A 19,289-nucleotide genomic window follows, 5' to 3' on the forward strand; every position below is an offset into this window, starting at 1 on the left:
CTCCTGACTGCGAGGGGCAAAGCGCAGCCCTGGAGGGGTGGGGGGGGGTGGGGGTGTGTGTGTCTGTATCCTCAGCCCAGCCTCACCTGCAGCCCTTCCAGCTTCTCCTGGAAGTTGTTCTGATCCATAAGTTGGATTTTGCGGAACTTCTCCTCATCTTCCAAGTGTTGCTGCCGCACCAGCTCTATCTGCCCAAGAATCTTAGCAGGCCAGTTGCTGGCAGCCCATCTGGATGGAGCGGGGGTGGGGAATGGTGGGGATGTAACACTGAAATCATGGGGCGGCAGGCCAGATTGAAGGGGAAACGGGGATCCGGGCGGCAGCTGGAGCAGCCAGGGCTGGGCAACAGGGAAGTAGAAGTGAGCCTGGAGGCAGCTGCTGCCATCCTGTGGAGTGCGGCTGCCTGGCAGGGGAAGTGGTCCCCGCCCTGGGGTCGCAGGCAACATGCAGGGGGATGCACACCCAATGTGCCCAGTGCCATGACAGGACACAGAGGGAGTGGTGGCTGATGTGAGAGAAGCCATCCTGAGTTTCCCTCTTAAACCCCAGGCCTTCAGGGGCCTCAGCTCAGATGAGGCAAAGGGCCAGTCTCTAGCCTTTATTTCCTTGGTGATCAGCCAGAGATACCAGACCTGCTTCCTTCATATCAATGCCCTCTGCCAGACTGAACTGAGGGTCCTGTGGGGGCTTCAGGGATTCTGCATGCAGGTAGCCTCAGGCTGCAGGTCCTGTGGGAGGCTGCCCTGGGCACCAGGATGTCCCACAGAGCAGGTGACTTAGGGCTCCCGGCAGGTTTCCCAGGAAACAGTGCCAGTCGCTCCCAGGCCCCAGCAACCTGGAGGCACCCCCAGTCTATATGACAGGCTGGGCAAGGGGTCTCTGGGCCTGAGTAAGGCTGTCCCAACCAGAGGCCATTTCCCACGAGGCTCTTGAGCTGAGGTGGGGGGGGGCCAGTGCTCCTCCCAGGGGCCACCCAGCAGGCTGGGCCTTGCCTTTTCTCTGTGCTCCCAGGGACCCTCAAGGGCCTCAACCACAAACAAGGGGATTGTAAGCCCAGAGATCACCTGTGTATCAGCAATGATGGGATAGAGGATGGAGATAGGCTGGGGGCAGCAGGGTCCCCAGACCAAGGGGGCCAGACTTCCTTCTGCCCCACTGGCCAGATGCCCTGGTCCATGTGGAGCCACAGCCTCTAGCATCTCAGCAGGGCATCTCTGGTGTGACCGCATGGCCTACAGCCACCGTGGTGCAGTACCTCTTTCCCCTACCTCCTGCTACCCACCACCCACGTGGTGTGGGGACCAACCTCCCACTCACTTGTCATTGAAGTCATCGGTGCTGAGGTTATAAAGGAATTCATCCATGACCTGGTAGTCGCTCATGATCTTCACAATTCGCTCCTGCATGTACAGGCAGCCATGAGAACCACGTGTGCCTGGGAGGTGGGAGGATAACTGGGACCAGGCTCCCCAGAGTGGTTGGGTGCTATGGAGAGGCTGCCCTCTTTCGGAGAGGTGAGGCCCAGGATGGTGGAGGAGATGCCAGCTGCAAGGCTAGCTTTGAGCTTGGGGGTCCTGGGGCCGTGGCCACCACACCTCCACCCTCCGGCCCCCGACCCATGCCCTCTGCCCTGCTGACCTCCTAGATAGCAGAGCTCTGAATCTCCATCATGCACCCAGCCTCCCAACCCTCGGAGCCCAGTTGTCCTCTGTGTGTCTACCTCACTCCCAGCTTCCTGGCTCCTGCTCCTCCAGCTCCCAGCGGGCCCACCTCACCTCCAGCCCCACCAGCTTCTCGGGGACGCCCTTCATCCACTCGCGAAGCTCAGCCAGCTCCTCGATGCTGTTGGGCTTCTCGTAGATCTTGCGGCTGATGCTGCGGAATTCTTCGCAGATCTGGCAGGAGGGGGAGGGCTCTGGGGAGGCCGTGGGCCTCTCCCTTGCCTTCCCAGGGCTCTGCTCCTCCTTCTTGGTCTCCCACCCCACCACATTCTTCAGTGCAATCTGAGAAGGGGTACTCCCTGCCAGCTCACCGGGGAGCTGAGGGTCACCCAGCACGTCCCCTCCTCCCCAGCCTCCTGCACCAGCACCACACCCTCAGCTCTGTGAACTGATCCGTCTCAGGGGGTTCCTTGTGAGGGGTCCCCAGGTCTGTACAAGTCCAGGGAAACAGAGAGCAGCCCCCACCTCCTGGGACCTCTCATGGGGACCCTTGGCAGGGTTGAGGCAAGGAGACTTCCAGACCCTTCCATCAACACCCCTAAGCCTCACTCTGCACGCATGGGTACACATGCTGCTGCAGTCGCTGGGGCCGGGCAGGCAGGCACTTACGTCATCCACCTCCTTGTGCAAGTTCTTGGCCAGGATATCCAGCATGGAAGTGGCCAGGGCCTTGCGCTTCTTAGACAGGCTCTGCTTGACATTGTCCACGCTGATGTAGAAGGGCCCGATAATGATGCTGCTGGGCAGCGAGCTGTCCAGGACCTCTTTCTCGTGCAGGTGGGTGAGCACCACCTCCCGCACCTCCTCGGCTGACGGGCACTGCGTCTGGAAGGCCCTGGGGACAGCAGGCACCCACGAAGGGCAGAGGGTGGTGAGAGGATGTGCAGGGGTCACCCAGATAGGCAGACACGCTCCAACGCGCACACGCACTTGAGGAAGGTGTTGACATCGTTGTTGTTCAGCTCCAGGTACTTTCTGAACTCCCTGGCGTAGGCCTGCAGGGGGATCATGGCCTTGCGCACTGCGTTGGCGATGACGGCCCGCAGCTCTTCCACCAGCGGCTCATGAAGCCCCACTGACTCCAGCAGGGGGTTGCCACTGATGAAAATGTCCTCCATCACCAGCTGCGGGCGAGGGGGAAGGGGCACAGAGCCACATGAACCACGGGGCAGGTGGGCAGAGGGGTGGGAGTGTGGTTCAGACTGAGTGGGCAGCAGTCTGGGGATGGTAGTGAGGGGAGAGGGTTTCCTGTTGGGTCCCCTAGATGGGGCTATGGACTAACACAAGGCGGAAAGCCCTGGGATGCCCACTGAGGGGCAGCATCTTCCTCTGCCTTCCCTGGCTCAGCCCCAGGGCAATGAGACAACCACGTCGCTGGTGGCTCTAAGCAGCAAGTGAAAGAAAAGGGGACTGGGTTACAGAGGCTCTGGCGTGGCGGGCTGTGCTGTGACGAGGAATGAGGGCTTTTGAGAGGGGTCCTGAGAGTGGAGGTGCATTTGTGTCTATATCCTGAAGGGAAGAGAGAGGTCAGGAGCTGGGTGGGATCTGGGTCAGATACAGCTGTGGCAGGAGTGAGCGAGCCTCACTCCAGTTGCAGGTCTGACTCTTTGCAGCTAGGTGAGCTTGGGCTTCTCCAAGCCTCCCCTACAGAATGGGGATATTAGTGGTTCCCCACTGGCTGGTGGTGGGGACTAAATGAGCTATTCAAGAATTACAGGGCTGAGCACATTGCCAGCTAGGTGGGAGGCCCATAGTGGAGGTGAGCTGCCTGGACGCTATGGCAGCACCCAGGCATGAGTACCCACTGTACCTTCTCCAGCTGGGGCACTGTGTGGGTGGCCAGGATGCCCTTGTCAAAGAGGTTGAGCAGAGAAGTCTCAAACTGCTCCAGCGGTGTGCTGTAGTGCACCCCCGAGGTGTCTAGCACCAGGTCCACGATGAACAGGGGGTTCTTGCGGGGCCTGTAGGGACAATGGCCAGGGGGAGGAGGGTGGCAATTGTGGGCAGGGGCCGGAAGAGGCATGCACACAGGAGGCGCAGCCCCTGCCTGTGCTGCCGGTCTGATGGCTCCGGAGCTTCTCCATGAGCGAGACTTGCCTCTGCCCTCTTCCCAGAAACTGCAAGTTACCAGAGAGAAAGACCCAGACCAGCCAGACAGGCTCCTCTGTTCCAGCCACTTGCCCAGAGGCCCATGGGCACCAGGGAGAGGGAGGACCTCCACATGGTCCTGAGGTCATCAGGGCAGGTTAGCCAGACCCTGGGCACTTGTGGCACCCACGCTTTCCCTGGGAGCCCACCACCCTTAGCTCCAGATGCCCCATCACAGGCAACGACCCTCAAGCCTGGATCCCCATTGAGCCACTCCATGCTCTGGATTGCTACCGCCCTGACCTTGAATGAGCATCTCAGACATTCCGTGTTCCCTGCCTCTCACCAGCCCCCACAAGGGTTCAGTGAACCCTAGGAGTCAGCCCTGCCTCCTCCCCAAACATGTCTGCCCTCCCCCAGCACTGCGGCCCACTCACTGCCCCAATCTGCCCTACCAGCCCATCGCCCTGTGTCCAGACAAGGGCCAGGGCCATGGTCTGACTGCTCTTCTGCCTCGCTCATCCTCACAAACCCAAAGCATGGTTGTGGGGTGTAGTTCAGATTGTTATTCCCCTCTGATGGCTGCTGACCACATTTAGAATAAATCCAGCCCCTTACCATGACCCCAGGAGGCTCTGCATGGTCTGGCCTGGTCCCCGCAACCTCTCTTGTGTTGTCCTGACCAACTCTCCCTGCCTTCCCCACTCCAGCTGTAGCCGCTGGCCTTTCCTTCCGTGACGGCTCCAAGTTCTCTCTCCCTTCCGTGACTCTGCCTGGTGCCCCTTCCCCAGCATCCCCTGACCTGGTTGCCTCTCATCCTCAGTTCCTGGCTCAGATGCCACGCCCTCTCTGACCCCCTGCCAATGCCCCCTCTCCCAGGTCTGTCACAGCCCCCGCCAAGATCAAGGACTGTATCTGTTTATTTCTTTGCTTGCTGTCTGTGCCCAGGTGAGAGCAGGGGCCGCGCCCTTCTTGATCCCCTAGAAACTTGCCTAATGCATGGCAACTGCTCAGAAAACATTTCTCGGGCTTTCTTGGTGGTCCAGTGGTTAAGAATCCGCCTGCCAAAGCAGGGGACACCAGTTTGATCCTGGGTCCAGGAAGATCCCACACGAAGTGGGGCAATTAAACCCGTGCATCACCACTACTGAAGCCCGCGTGCTCTAGAACCCGTGCTCCACAAGGGAAACCACTGCAGTGAGAAGCCCAAGCACTGCAACTAGAGAGTAGACCCTGCTCCCCTCAACTAGAGAATGCCTGCGTCCAGCAGTGAAGACCCAGCACAGCCAAAGATAAAAGTAAATAAATAAAATAAACACTTCTCAACGGAGGAACTCAGTGGCTAACTAAGAGATGGAGGTCACCAGAAGACACACCAGCCGGAGGTGCTGGGACATCCCCCAGCAAGCAGGGGAGCAACCCCTATCCCTGGCATCCAGGACCGGGCAGAGCTGGGCACCCTGCCCCTGGCAGCCCCAGTCCCCCCAACGCTGCACTGCCCTAGCCACCGGCGCCTGAGAAAGAACAGTTCCGGTGGTGACAGGTGGCTCCGCCCAGCCAACCCCTACCTGTAGGGGCTGTTTATTAAGTCTTCGCCCCAGACCATGTCGTCCGCGCAGTCAAGCACGCTGCAGCAGGCGTCGCTGATGAACTGCGAGAAGCTGCTGAGCGAGTCCTGCACCAGGAAGCGCAGCGTGTCCTGCAGCATGTACTTGAGCAGCTCCATCAGCTTGCGCAGCTTCGACATGAGGTACACCTCCCAGTTGGTCTCGTAGAGGTTGTACCAGCCTTTGCTCATGTCGCGGAGGCTGCTGCGCATGGCCACCTTAAGCGTGCTGATCCAGCTGTCCTTGAGGAACATCTGCACCTGCGGGGCCACGGCTGGCATCACGGGGCCACCTGATGGAGGGGCCTGCCGCCCACAGCCACCATGATCGGGGTGGGGGGGCCTCCGGACTCAGACGACCGTCCCCAGACCCCAGCTTACTGCCAAGCCCTGCCAACTAACACCCTCTGCCTGCCTCCCCAACGGGGACTGGGGCTTGTGGGGGAGGGGAGAGGGAAAGGAGGGAGGGGCGGCAGAAGCCGGGCTTTCCCACCAGTCAAGGGAGAGACGGAGAGACACGGAGAATGAGGCAGACAGAAACAGCGAGGCACAGAGTGGAGCCGAGAGAAGAAGACGCTTTCCTCCTAGTCCTGCTGATGCCTGTCTCCCTTGACACTGTACACCCCTCGCCCCTCACGCTCTCATGCTCGGGTGGATACTGGGATGTATGGGGTTCCTGCTCCCCTTTCCAAGACCAGGAGTCTGCTTCAGACGCCTCCAGTGTTGGACAGAACACAACTAGAAAAGGTGCCCAGCCTGCTTGTCCTTTTCTGAGATGAACCACCCCCTTGCCCCATTCTCTTGCAAGGTCTAGGAAGAGGGAAGGCCTGGTTTCAACGAAAACAGGAGCTCTCAGCTGATGGACCCCCTCCCCCAGGGCTTCCCAGGGCCCCTGTCTGTGTCCAACGGCTCCGAGGCCCTGGCGCGCTGCCGCCCTCCGTCCCCTGGAGGCCCACGCACCTGGGAGAAGGTCTGCGACTGGATCTGCTCGAACTCCTCCAGGCGGCTGTACTTGGAGAGGCTTGAGTGGAAGAGGGACATGGTGGTCACCTTGTTGCACTCGGCCCGCACCTTGCTGAGGGCCGTGATGACCTCCGACCGTGTGAGCAGGGACACGAAGGTGAAGTCTGCCTTCTGTTCCAGGAAAGGGTACTTGGGTACACTCACCAGTCCTGCCAGGGTTGGGGAGGGGGACAAGGGCCAGTGTCAGACCAGCCTTGGATGGACCAGGGATCAGGGCCAGTCTCCCAGGTAATGATGGGGAGACAATTCCTGCCTCCTCCCCAGAAGAGACGCCCATGTCCCTGGAAACTCTTCTTCCCCATCACCTTACCTGGATGACCCCAAGGTCCTGCAGTGAAGTGCCCATTCTGGGATGGGTAAACTAATTCCCTCCAGATGACTCTGGGTCACAGGCCCCTTCAAGGTGGGTAAGAACCGTGGGCTCCCTCCCCACCCTGGCTCGCTCACCCTGCACACAGCCCCCGAAGCCCATCCGTTTACCCAGTCATTTCTGCACCAGAATTTTCAGAAGCACTTTCTTCCACCACCAGCTGCTCCCTGACCCTAAACCCCAGCTCTCCAAGCAGGTGGGAAAACAAGGAGATGCGTTCTGGGGACAGGAAGGTCCCAGAGGGAGGGGCGGGAAGGCTCTGGCCGAGGGTGGCCGTGGGACCACCTTTGCCCAACCACGCTCACCTTGCCTCGGCACCCTCTCCTCCTCCTTCTCAGGCAGAGTCACGTAGGAGAACGTCTCCGGCTTGGAGGAGACGATTTTGTCAAAGTTGATCTTGTTCATGCTGCGCTCGTAGTCCAGGTTTACTTCCCTAGAGAGGTTGCTGAGGTGCTCCAGAACCCTGCCCATAGGGAGCGGAGGGGGCAGAGTCAGCAAGCTCCACACACCCTGCCACCCACGCACTGCAGGCCAGCTGCGCTCCAGGCTCTGCCCTGCCACGGACCTGGGGATATGAGTTTAGGGTGTCCCCTCTGCATTCTTGGGTGCAACTTTGTAATTTAGAGCCAAAGATATTCTAAATGATACAAAACTTAAGGAATGGAATTATGGACAACCAAGGTAACGATGGTGACATTCATTCAACTCTCCCCAGATACTTTTTTTTTTTTTTAAAGAAAAGGAAATGCAAAGCAAGAAGAACAAATAATATTTACCAAAACCTACACCTTTAGCATAACTAGAATAAAGAGAACATCCAAACCCACATGACCTTCAAGTAGAAAAATAAACATCAACTCACAGTGCACTGTCACTCACACTCCAGCTGCAAGCCTTCATGCAGAACAAGGGAAGTCTGAAGAAAACTGCAGGGAGGGAAGTGTGGTAGCCCCAAGATGGATCTAAAATCCCTCCAGAAAGAGAAAAAGTTTCCTAACTGCAAAAGTACCGAACAGAGTACATCAGGGCACTTACTAAAAGGGACTCCGAGGCGCATATTCAAGGCAGGAGCCTCTGCAAGGCATGTCTTACAAAGGGGGAAGGTAACAGGAAAGGGGTCTTTTGGAGACTGGGAGTGTGAAGCAGCTAGAAAAACAAGTGAAAATTAAGAGTCCTGCAAGAGAGAACAAAATCCTGGAGGACACATGACTCTCCCCGCATCCCTACCAGAAACATACACACACACACACACACACACACACACACACACACACACACACACACACACACACACACACACACACACCCCATGGCCATGTATTTTTTTAAAAAAATTAATAAGCCAGTTTGCTATACTAACACAAGAGGGCGCACTGGAACTACAAATCATGTACATCTTTCCAAATCCATGAAATGAGTAGGTGAAAGACCGTATATAAAGCTACTGTAAGAAAAAGAAAACACCTTACTTGATGAAAATTCTCACATACCTTTCAACAAAGATAAAGCAGAGGAAAACTAATACAACACTTCAAACTAAAGTGTATCTTTTCAAACACGCATTTGGACATACTAAAAAATAAAACATGGGTATAGGCAAATAATAGGAAGAAAAGAAATGAGATTTAGTCGGACTCATTGAAAAATAGAACTAAATTATCTAATTAAGGAAAGCTAAATTATTATAAGGTGTCCAAGGAAGAATACAGTCAAATTTAAAAGGTAATAAAATACATATAAGAAAGTTAGGAATATAACCAAGAGAACAAAGATGAGAAGAAGAAAGAACAGAAAAGGATCAGAAAGTTGTTGAATTAAAAACAGGCAAAAATAAATAAATAAAAACAGGCAGAGTGCCCCTGACCCTGCAGCAGGCCATCGCCAACCCATGTCTCCGCTGGAGACTCCAGGACATTCACAGTACACTCTAACTCTTACGACCAAAATCAATTGAAGCCTGGCAGGAAAGACAAGGGTGGCATTTAGGAGGTCTCTATCACAGTCCAAGAGAGGATGATAGTGAAGTCTGGACTATGGAGAAAGTAACAGAGATGAAAGAAGGCTGGAACCGATGAGGAAACTGAAGGTCTCAGAAGTGGAGCAATTTGCCTGCACCCGTGGAACTAACAAGGGGCCACCCCAGCCTTTAAACTGTCATCACACTTGGAAACCACAGTGTTACACACATGGTCATATTCAATTCTCTGTCAATAAGACCCTGATTAAAAACTCTGGGCCCCAGGGATTCAGAGATCAAGCCCCGAACCTTTGGAGTGGGAGCGCTGACTCCAAGACCCTAGACTACCAGAGAACTAACCCTAGGGAGTATCAAACAGTGAGAACTCACACAAAGGAAACCACTTGAATGCAAGACCCGGCATCACCCAACCACCAGTAGCAGCCGGTGCAGGACGCCTCATCTAAACATCAAACAAAACAAAAGTACAGACCCAATCATCAGCAGACAGGATTACCACCTCACTCAGCCTTGCCCATCAGAGGAAGAACAAACAAACAAAAACTCAGCACAAATCTCACCCTACATGAAGCTTACACAAACCACTGGACCAAACTTAGGAGGGAAAAAACCAAAAGGAAGAAAGAATTCAACCTTGAAGCCTGGGAAAAGGAGACCTCAAATACAATAAGTTTAAAAAAATAATGAAACAGCAGAGAAATATTACATAAATGAAGGAGCAAACTAGAAACACAGAAGTCCAAATAAATGAAGAGGAAATAGGCAAACTACCTGAAAAAGAATCCAGAATAATAATAGTAAAGATGATCAAAAGCCTTGAAAACAAAATGGAGAAAATGCAAGAATCAATGAACAAAGACCTAAACGAATTAAAGAATAAACATACAAACAACACAATTACTGAAATTAAAAATACTCTAGAAGGAGTCAATAGCAGAATATCTGAAGCAGAAGAACAAATCAGTGAGCTGGAAAATAAAATGGTGGAAATAACTTCTGAAGAGCAGAATGAAAAGAACTGAGGATAGTCTCAGAGACCTCTGGGACCATATCAAAAGCACAAACACTCAAATTATAGGGGCTCCAGAAGAAGAAGAGAAAAAGAAAGGGTATGAGAAAATTTTTGAAGAGATTATAGTTGAAAATTTCCCCAACATGGAAAAGGAAATAGTTCATCAAATCCAAGAGGCACAAAGAGTCCCATACAGGAGAAACCCAAGGAGACACATGCCAAGACATATATTAATCAAACTAACAAAGACTAAACACAAAGAAAGAATATTAAAAGCAGCAAGGGAGAAGCAACAAGTAACATACAAGGGAAACCCCATACGCTTAACAGCTGATCTTTCAGCAGAAACTCTGCAGGCCAGAAGGGAATGGCAGGATATATTTAAAGTACTGAAAGGGAAAAATCCAGAACTAAGATTACTGTAACCGGCAAGGAACTCATTCAAAATTGATGGAGAAATCAAAAGCTTTTCAGACAAGCAAAAGTTAAGAGAATTCAGTACCACCAAACCAGCTTTACAACAAATATTAAAGGGACTTATATACGCAAGAACCTCAAGAGAAGAAAAAAGATCTACAAAATCAACACCAAACAATTAAGAAAATGGCAATAGGAGCATATATGTCAATAATTACTTTAAATGTAAATGGATGAAATGCTCCAACCAAAAGACACAGACTGGATGAATGGATACAAAAACAAGACCCATATATATGCTGCAAGAAACCCACTTCAGACCTAAAGACACATATAGACTGAAAGTGAGAGGATAGAAAAATATATTCCATGCACATGGCAAGCAAAAGAAAGCTAGAGTAGCAATCCTCATATCAGACAAAGTAGGCCTTAAAATAAAGAATATTACAAGCAATAGGGAAGGACATTACATAATGATCAACGGATCAATCCAAGAGGAAGATATAACAATTGTAAATATCTATGCACCCAACATAGGAGCACCTCGATACATAAGACAAACGTTAACAGACATAAAAGGAGAAACTGACAGTAACACAATAATAGTAGAAGACTTTAACACCCCACTCACACCAAAGGACAGATCATCAAAACAGAAAATTAATAAGGAAACACAAGTCTTAAATGATATATCAGATGAGATGGATCTCATTGATATCTTCAGGACATTCCATTCAAATGCAGAAGAAGAATACACCTTCTTCTCAAGTGCACATGGAACATTCTCCAGGATAGACATCTTGGGTCACAAATCAAATCTCAGTAAACTTAAGAAGACTGAAATCGTATCACACATCTCTGACCACAACGCTATGAGACTAGATATCAATTATGAGAAAAAAAAAAAACTATAAGAAACACAAACACATGGAGATTAAACAACACATTTCTAAATAACCAACAGGTTACTGAAGAAATCAAAAGAGAAATTAAAAAATTTCTAGAAACAAATGACAATGAAAACATGACAACTCAAAACGTATAGGATGCTGCAAAAGCAGTTCTAAGAGGGAAGTTTATAGCAATACAATCCTACCTCAAGAAACAAGAAAAACTCGAATAGACAACCTAATTTTACACCTAAAACAACTGGAAAAAGAAGAACAAAAAACCTCCAAAATTAACAGAAGGAAAGAAATCATAAAGATCTGAGCAGAAATAAATGGAAGAAACAATAGAAAAGATTAATAAAACTAAAAGCTGGTTCTTTGAGAAGATAAACAAAACTGACAAACCTTTAGCTAGGCTCATCAAGAAAAAAAGGGAGAAGAATCAAATCAACAAAATTAGAAATGAAAAAGGAGAGGTTACTACAAATGAAAATGCAGAAATACAAAGGATTATAAGAGACTATTATGAACAACTATATGGCAATAAAATGGATAACCTGGAAGAAATGGATAGATTCTTATAAAAGTTCAATCTTGCAAGACTGAACCAGGAAAAAAATAGAAATTATGAACAACCCAATTACAAGCATTGAAATTGAAGCTGTGATCAAAAATCTCCCAAAAAACAAAACCCAGGACCAGATGGCTTCACAGGAGAATTCTATCAAACGTGTAGAGAAGAGCTAATGCCTATCCTTCTAAAACTCTTTCAAAAAATTGCAGAGGAAGGAACACTTCCAAGCTCATTCTATGAGGCCACCATCACCCTGATACCAAAACCAGATAAAGACAACACAAAAAAAGAAAACTACAGGCCAATATCACTGATGAACATAGATGCAAAAATCCTGAACAAAATTTTAGCAAACAATTCAGCAACACATCAAGAAGCTCATATACCATGATCAAGTTGGGTTTATTCCAGGTATGCAAGGATTCTTCAATATATGCAAGTCAATCAATGTGATACACCATATTAACAAATAGAAACATAAAAACCATATAATAATCTCAATAGATGCAGAAAAAGCCTTTGGCAAAATTCAGCACCCATTTATGATTAAAACTCTTCAAAAAATGGGCATACAAGGAACCTACCTCAACATAGTAAAGGCCATATAAGATAAGTCTATAGCAAACATTATTCTCAATGGTGAAAAATTGAAAGCATTCCCCCTAAGATCAGGAACAAGACAAGGGTGTCTACTTCTACCACTATTATTCAACATAGTTCTGGAAGTTCTAGCTACAGCAATCAGAGAAGAAAAAGAAATAAAAAGGAATCCAGATCAGAGAAGAAGAAGTAAAGTTCTCACTGTAGATGACATGATACTGTACATAGAAAACCCTAAAGATAGTATCAGAAAATTACTAGAGCTAATAAGTGAATTTAGCAAAGCTGCAGGATACAAAATCAATAATACATAGAAATCCCTTGCATTTCTATATACTAACAATGAAAAACCAGAAAGAGAAATTAAGGAATCAATCCCATTCACCATTGCAACAAAAACAAATAAATATCTAGGAATAAACTTACCTAAGGAGACAAAAGAACTGTACACAGAAAATTACAAGACACTGATGAAAGACATCAAAGACAACATAAACAGATGGAGAGATAGTCCATGTTCCTGGGTAGGAAGAATAAATATTGTGAAAATGACTCTACTACCAAATGCAATCTATAGATTCAATGTGATCCCTATGAAATTACCAACGGCATTTTTCACAGAACTAAAACAAAATATTTCACAGTTCATATAGAAATACAAAAGACCCTGAACAGCCAAAGCAATCTTGACAAAGAAGAATGCAGCTGAAGGAATCAACCTTCCTGACTTCAGATTATACTACAAAGCTACAGTCATCAAGACAAGATGGTACTGGCACAAAAACAGAAATATAGACCAATGGAACAAGATAGAAAGCCCAGAAATAAACTTATGCACCTATGGGTACCTTAATTTTGACAAAGGAGGCAAGAATATACAATTGGGCAAAGACAGACTCTTCAAAAATGATGCTGGGAAAACTGGACAGTTACATGTAAAAGAATGAAATTAGAACTCTTCCTAACACCATACACAAAGATAAACTCAAAATGGATTAAAGACCTACATGTAAGATCAGAAATTATAAAACTATTAGAGAAAAACATAGGTAGAACACTTGATGACATAAATCAAAGCATGACCCACATCCTAGAGTAATGGAAATAAAAACAAAGGTAAACAAGAGACCTGATTAAACTTAAAAAGCTTTTGCACAGCAAAGGAAACAATAAGCAAGATGAAAAGACAACCCTCAGAATGGGAGAAAATAAAAGCAAATGAAACAACAAGCAGCTCATACAACTCAATGCCAGAAAAACAAACAACCCAATCAAAAAGTGGGAAAAAGACCTAAACAGATATTTCTCCAAAGAAGACATACAGATGGCTAACAAACACATGAAAAAATGCTCAACATTGCTCATTATTAGAGAAATGCAAATCAAAACCACAATGAGATATCACCTCACACCAGTCAGAAAGGCCATCATCAAAAAGTCTACAAACAATAAATGCTGGAGAGGGTGTGGATAAAGGGGAATGCTCTTGAACTGTTGGTGGAAATGTAAATTGATACAGCCACTATGGAAGATACTATGGAGATTCCTTAAAAATCGATGAATAAAACTACCATATGACCCAGAAATCCCATTCCTAGGCATATTCCCTGAGGAAACCAAAATTGAAAGAGACACATGTACCCCATTGTTCATTGCAGCACTAATTACAATAGCTAGAACATGTAAGCAACCCAGTTGCTTCATCTGTCCATCGACATTTGAGTCAGTTCTGATGAGGTGGATGAACCTAGAAACTATTATACAGAATGAAGGGAGTCAGAAAAAGAAAGATAAATATCGTATTCTAATGCATACATACGGAATCTGGGAAAGTCGTACTGAAGAATTTATTTACAGGGCAGCAATGAAGAAACAGACATAGAGAATAGACTTATGGACATGGGAGAAGGGAGGAGAGGGTGAGACGTATGGAAAGAGTAACACGAAACTTACATTACCATATGTAAAATAGATAGTCAATGGAAATTTGTTCTATGTCTCAGGGAACTCAAACTGGAGCTCTGTATCACCCTAGAGGGGTGGGATGGGGAGGCAGACGGGAGGGAGGTTCAAAAGGGAGGGGATATATGTAAACCTATGGCTGATTCATGTTGAGGTTTGACAGAAAACAAAATTCTGTAAAGCAATTATCTTTCAATTAAAAAAATTAAAAAGAAATTTAAAAAAACAACAGGTAAATAAGAAGCAGCATGACAGAGACAAAGATAGGATGGAGTCTCTGATGAAAAGAAAACAGTGGAACAGAACTAATATTTAAAACAACAATTCAAGAAAATTTTCCAGAAATAGAAGAATATCTGAATTTAAACATTTAAAAGGCCGATTGTGTACCTGCGAAAAAACATCTGGAATGATCAACTCTAAGATGTACCCTAGCAAAATGACTAAAGATGAAAAAAATCTCCAAGGCCTCCAAGGAAAAAAAAAATAAAAAAACTTACAAGTGAAGGGGATTTTGACATCAGTTGTCTCAAAAGCAACATACAAAGCAAGATAAGAGAATAGCATTTTTTAAAGCAAGGAACAAAAGTATATGAACCAAGAATTTTATATCCAGTCAAGCTGTCATTCAAGTTATAAACATGCAAGAACTCTAAGAACACGATACCTTTGAGCCCTTTATAAGGAATCTTCTAGGAGCTTCAACCAGTCAAGAGACTGATGGGGTTCAGGACACACCACCCAAAAATGTGGTACCTTGTACAGGATGTTCTAAGCTGAAGGATCACAAAAACAGCAGGTGCAGGGAGGATTCTCTGACCTTCCCCTGAAGCAGGTCATAAGACCCTCAAGTGAGAGATAGCTCCCCTTACCCGGAGGAAAGAGACATCCTTAGCCCCAGGATGGAGGAGGCCAAGAGGAACCTGAGTGTGCAGACCTTGTTAAGGTCCCCCAGGCGACTCAGTTCATATTCTTTTGTCCTATCACATTTCCCGCGACTTTCCGTCCTTCATCAAGCCTAGTATAAAAACATTCAGGTTTAACCTCTTTGTCTTTATTTCCATATGAATGCTCCCATGTCACATAAAACTTAAAACATGCTTCCCTCTTGTTTATCTGTTTTCTGTCACTGACACCCAGCCAAGAACCTAGAAGGCTATAGGAAGGGAGAGGGTATCGCCTCTCCTGCAAGACGACAGGGGAAACTTCAGGAAAAGGATTCATATACTTAAAATAGTAGACTGAAGATTAACACAGAGAGATGACAGTGGAAGAACATTATCTTAGCATACTAACTAGAAAAAGGCAACTTAAAACGGGAGGAAAAAGGGATGAGACAAGTAAAATAAGATCAAGTACTGTTGCATAGGAAATAGGAGGTTAGCAGACACATTAAAAACCAATAAACTGGAAAGCAGAAGGTTAAACAAGGAAGCAGGAAATTATGAGCACTGTAAAAGGATAAGCACAAAAAAAAACCAGTAAAATAAAGATACAAACTGTCCTAAATACCAAAAGAAAAATTTTAAGTAAAAGAACAACAAAAAAAAAAAAAACAAAACACATTATGAGGAGAAAGAAACAGTATCGTATTATAACACTCATAATAATTTTAATGTGAAACAACATGACAGAAATGAGATCAAACGTATCAGCCATATCAATAGAAGTGAATGGGCTTAACTCACTTTTCACAAGAAAAAAGATTTTTAGTTTGACTCACAAAGTAAGACCCAACTATACGGTGATAACAAGAGACCTACCTGAAACAAACTAATTCAGGAGGACTGAAAATAGAGGGAGGGGTAAAGATTTTATATATATATATATATATATATATATATATATATATATAATGGAAACAGCAGCAAAAAAAAAAAAAAACCCACCAAGTTACAATTCTGATATCAAGCAAAGTAAAATTCAGGTCAAAAAGCATTAGACCTGATCAAGGATACTTTTTAATGCTAAAAATATCAATTTATAATGATAATATAACACACTTCTCTCACTGGACAAGAGTAAGTGAAGATGCAGAAGATGTAAATAATATAAAGAATAAGGTAGATTTTTATGGAGTACATGTATATATAAAACTTTTGTACCTTAATAATAGGAATACACGTCTTCTCAAGTGCAAATGGAACATTCAAAAACACTGATTACATACTGTCATACAGAAAATACCAGCAAGTTCTATATAGTAGAAATATTATAAATAACACTCTCTGATCTCAATACAACAAACTAAAAATTACTAACATTTTAGCTAGTACTTTCCACATGGAAAGTTAAAACCTCATATTAAACTTATTTCATATTAATGAAATAGAAAATAAAAATCAAATTTTTGTAATAAAAAAAATGAAGTACTACATATCAGAATCTGTGGACTACTGCATTTTTAAAGTTATCAGAAGGAAATTCATAGCCTTAAACCCATTTATCAACAAGAATGTAAATAAGTGAATTAAACGCCCAGGACAAATACACACATGCACACAAACTATGAATATAGCAAAACATAAGCCAAAAGGAAGGAAATAATAAAAACAAAAGTAGAATGATAAAGATGTAATAAACAATCAAATTAATAATCATAAATCCTATGTTTTTAAATTAACAATCCAAACAAATCACAAGTAACTTAATAAAGTAAAAAAGAGAACATAATTCTACAAAATAAGAGGTGATTAAGGAAGACAATGTTAAAATGAAAAAGATTTTAAAGCATATTGCAAATTTCTATGCAAATATATATTAAAATCTAGACAACATGATAATTTTCCAGAGAAATAAAATATAACAAAATTGACTCCATCGGAAAAAGAAAGCTTAAACAGACCAATTTCTGTAGAAAAATTAAGTTATAGAAAAACTAAAAAAGTACCACGTCCAAATGGTTTATGAAAGGATGACCACATAGCCCCAGTGCAATATAAATTGTTCCAGAGTACTGAAGGACAATGTCAAAATTCTTTATATGAAGTAAGTATAACTTTGCTTCAAACCTGTTAAAGACAGTACAAAAAAAATTACAGACCAACATCACATATCAATGACAAAATTCTAAATAGCTTATTAACCAACAAAACCCAATACCACGTTAAGAAATGATACACCATGGCTAAGTGAGATTTATTAAAGGATTGCAAGGTTGTTTCAATATTCAGTTTAGTTCAGTTGCTCAGTCGTGTCCAACTCAATATAATCAATTAATATAATTCACCATAGGAATAGATCTAAGGAGACAAACATGATTATCTCCATTGGTATTTTAAAATGTATGACATTTTTAATACATTTAAATGTATTTAGAAATATATGACAAAAATTTAAGAAAACAGAAATCAACAGGTACATTATTAAATAAACAAAACCCAAAAGTTAGCATTTTTCTTAATGGAGAAACACTAGAGGTATTTCCACTAATATTAGGAACAAGGTAATGATGCCTACTGTCTCCACTACTATCCAATATTGTACTGGAGGAATTAGAGACTGCAATTAGACAAGAGAAGGTAATTAGAAGACTGCACGCGTGCTAAGTCGCTTCAGTTGTGTCCAACTCTTTGAGACCCTATGGACTGTAACATGCCAGGCTCCTCTGTCCATGGGATTCTCCAGGCAAGAATACTGGAGTGGGTTGCCATGCCCTCCTCCAGGGGATGTGCCCAACACAGGGATCAAACCCGCGTCTCCTGAGGCTCCTGCATTGCGGGTGGATTCTTTACCACTGAGCCACTGGGGAAGCCCAATCAGAAGAATAAGAATTGGAAAATAATAAGTAAAACTATCCCTATTTCTAGATAGTGTGCACTTAGAAAGCCCTAAAGAACCAATGATAAACTCAAACAGTAAATGATTTCAGGAAGGTAACAGAATGTAAATTAGTACAAACATATCAATCAATAGACGTTAACAGTAGAGAAAGCCCATTCATAACAACAACAAAGAAGATAAAATATTGCATTAACAAAAAAATTCATCTGGGTTTTTCCATAACACTGTATGGAAAATGCAAACCAACTTTTTTTGGCCAATTCAATACTTAATAAGTAATGTGCAAAACCCACATGAGTAAAACTTCAAAGCACTCTTGAAAGACACAAAGGTAGACTTGAATAAATGGACAAACATGCCTTGTTCTTGGATAGGTCAATTTAAGATCCCAAAGACATCCGCTATACCTAAGGCAATTTAAAAATATAATGCAATCCCAATAAAAATACCAAGCATTTCCAAAACAGACCTAGAAAAGTTGATACTAAAGCTCACATGGAGAAATAAGCATGATAATTCCCTATCAAAAACTCAACAACTTTTTTTGCAAAAACATAAAAATCCATCCTAAATTTCATGTGGAGTCTCAAGGAACGGCCAAATAACCAAAACAAACTTGAAAAAGAACAAAGTAGGAAGACACATTTTTCAATTTCAGAAATAATTACAAACCTACAGTAATCAAAATATGTGGTACTGGTATAAAGACAGTCTGACAGACCAGTGGAATAGAAAAGACAGTCCGGAAACAAACCCTCACATATATAACCAAGTGATTTTCAACAAGGGTGCCAACATCATTCAGTGGGGAAGATAGCCTTTTTAATACATTGTGCTAGGAAAACTGGATATTCACATGCAAAAGAATGAAGCTGGACCCTTACCTAAGACCATATACAAAATTTAACTCAAAATGGATAAAAAATCTGAACATAAAAGCTAACACTGTAAAATTCTTAAAAGGACACATGGAAGAAAGGTTCAAGACATTGGATTTGGTGATGATTTTCTTATACATGATGCCAAAAGCATAACAATAAGGAAAAATGGACAAATTGGACTTCACCAAAATGAAAACCTCTGTGTCCTGGTTACACAAAAGACACTATCAACAGAATAAAAAGGCAACCCATGGAATGGGAGAAAATATCTTCAAATCACATATCTGATAAGGGATTAATATCTAGAGTACATAAAGAACCAAAAATATAAGCAAAGAATTTGAATACACATTTCTCCAAATAAGACTACACAAACAGCCAATA

The 19,289-nt window shown here is 44.7% G+C and overlaps 1 protein-coding gene across 1 annotated transcript in view; it reads right to left on the bottom strand.

Annotated features, from left to right (window-relative positions):
- Window positions 1–19,289, bottom strand: part of DNAH1 (dynein axonemal heavy chain 1) — a 74,736-nt gene that overhangs the window by 42,183 nt on the left and 13,264 nt on the right. Inside the window, exons 8-16 of the mRNA XM_061129198.1 lie at window positions 7,114–7,271; window positions 6,376–6,587; window positions 5,378–5,676; window positions 3,532–3,682; window positions 2,652–2,845; window positions 2,331–2,556; window positions 1,776–1,895; window positions 1,318–1,400; window positions 87–228 (exon numbers count right to left, since the gene is read on the bottom strand). Of these exons, the coding sequence (XP_060985181.1) occupies window positions 87–228; window positions 1,318–1,400; window positions 1,776–1,895; window positions 2,331–2,556; window positions 2,652–2,845; window positions 3,532–3,682; window positions 5,378–5,676; window positions 6,376–6,587; window positions 7,114–7,271 (1,585 nt within the window). The remainder of the gene's footprint in view (window positions 1–86; window positions 229–1,317; window positions 1,401–1,775; window positions 1,896–2,330; window positions 2,557–2,651; window positions 2,846–3,531; window positions 3,683–5,377; window positions 5,677–6,375; window positions 6,588–7,113; window positions 7,272–19,289) is intronic.

Source organism: Dama dama, chromosome 24 (genome assembly GCF_033118175.1).
Source record: "Dama dama isolate Ldn47 chromosome 24, ASM3311817v1, whole genome shotgun sequence".
Classification (NCBI taxonomy): Eukaryota; Metazoa; Chordata; class Mammalia; order Artiodactyla; family Cervidae; genus Dama; species Dama dama.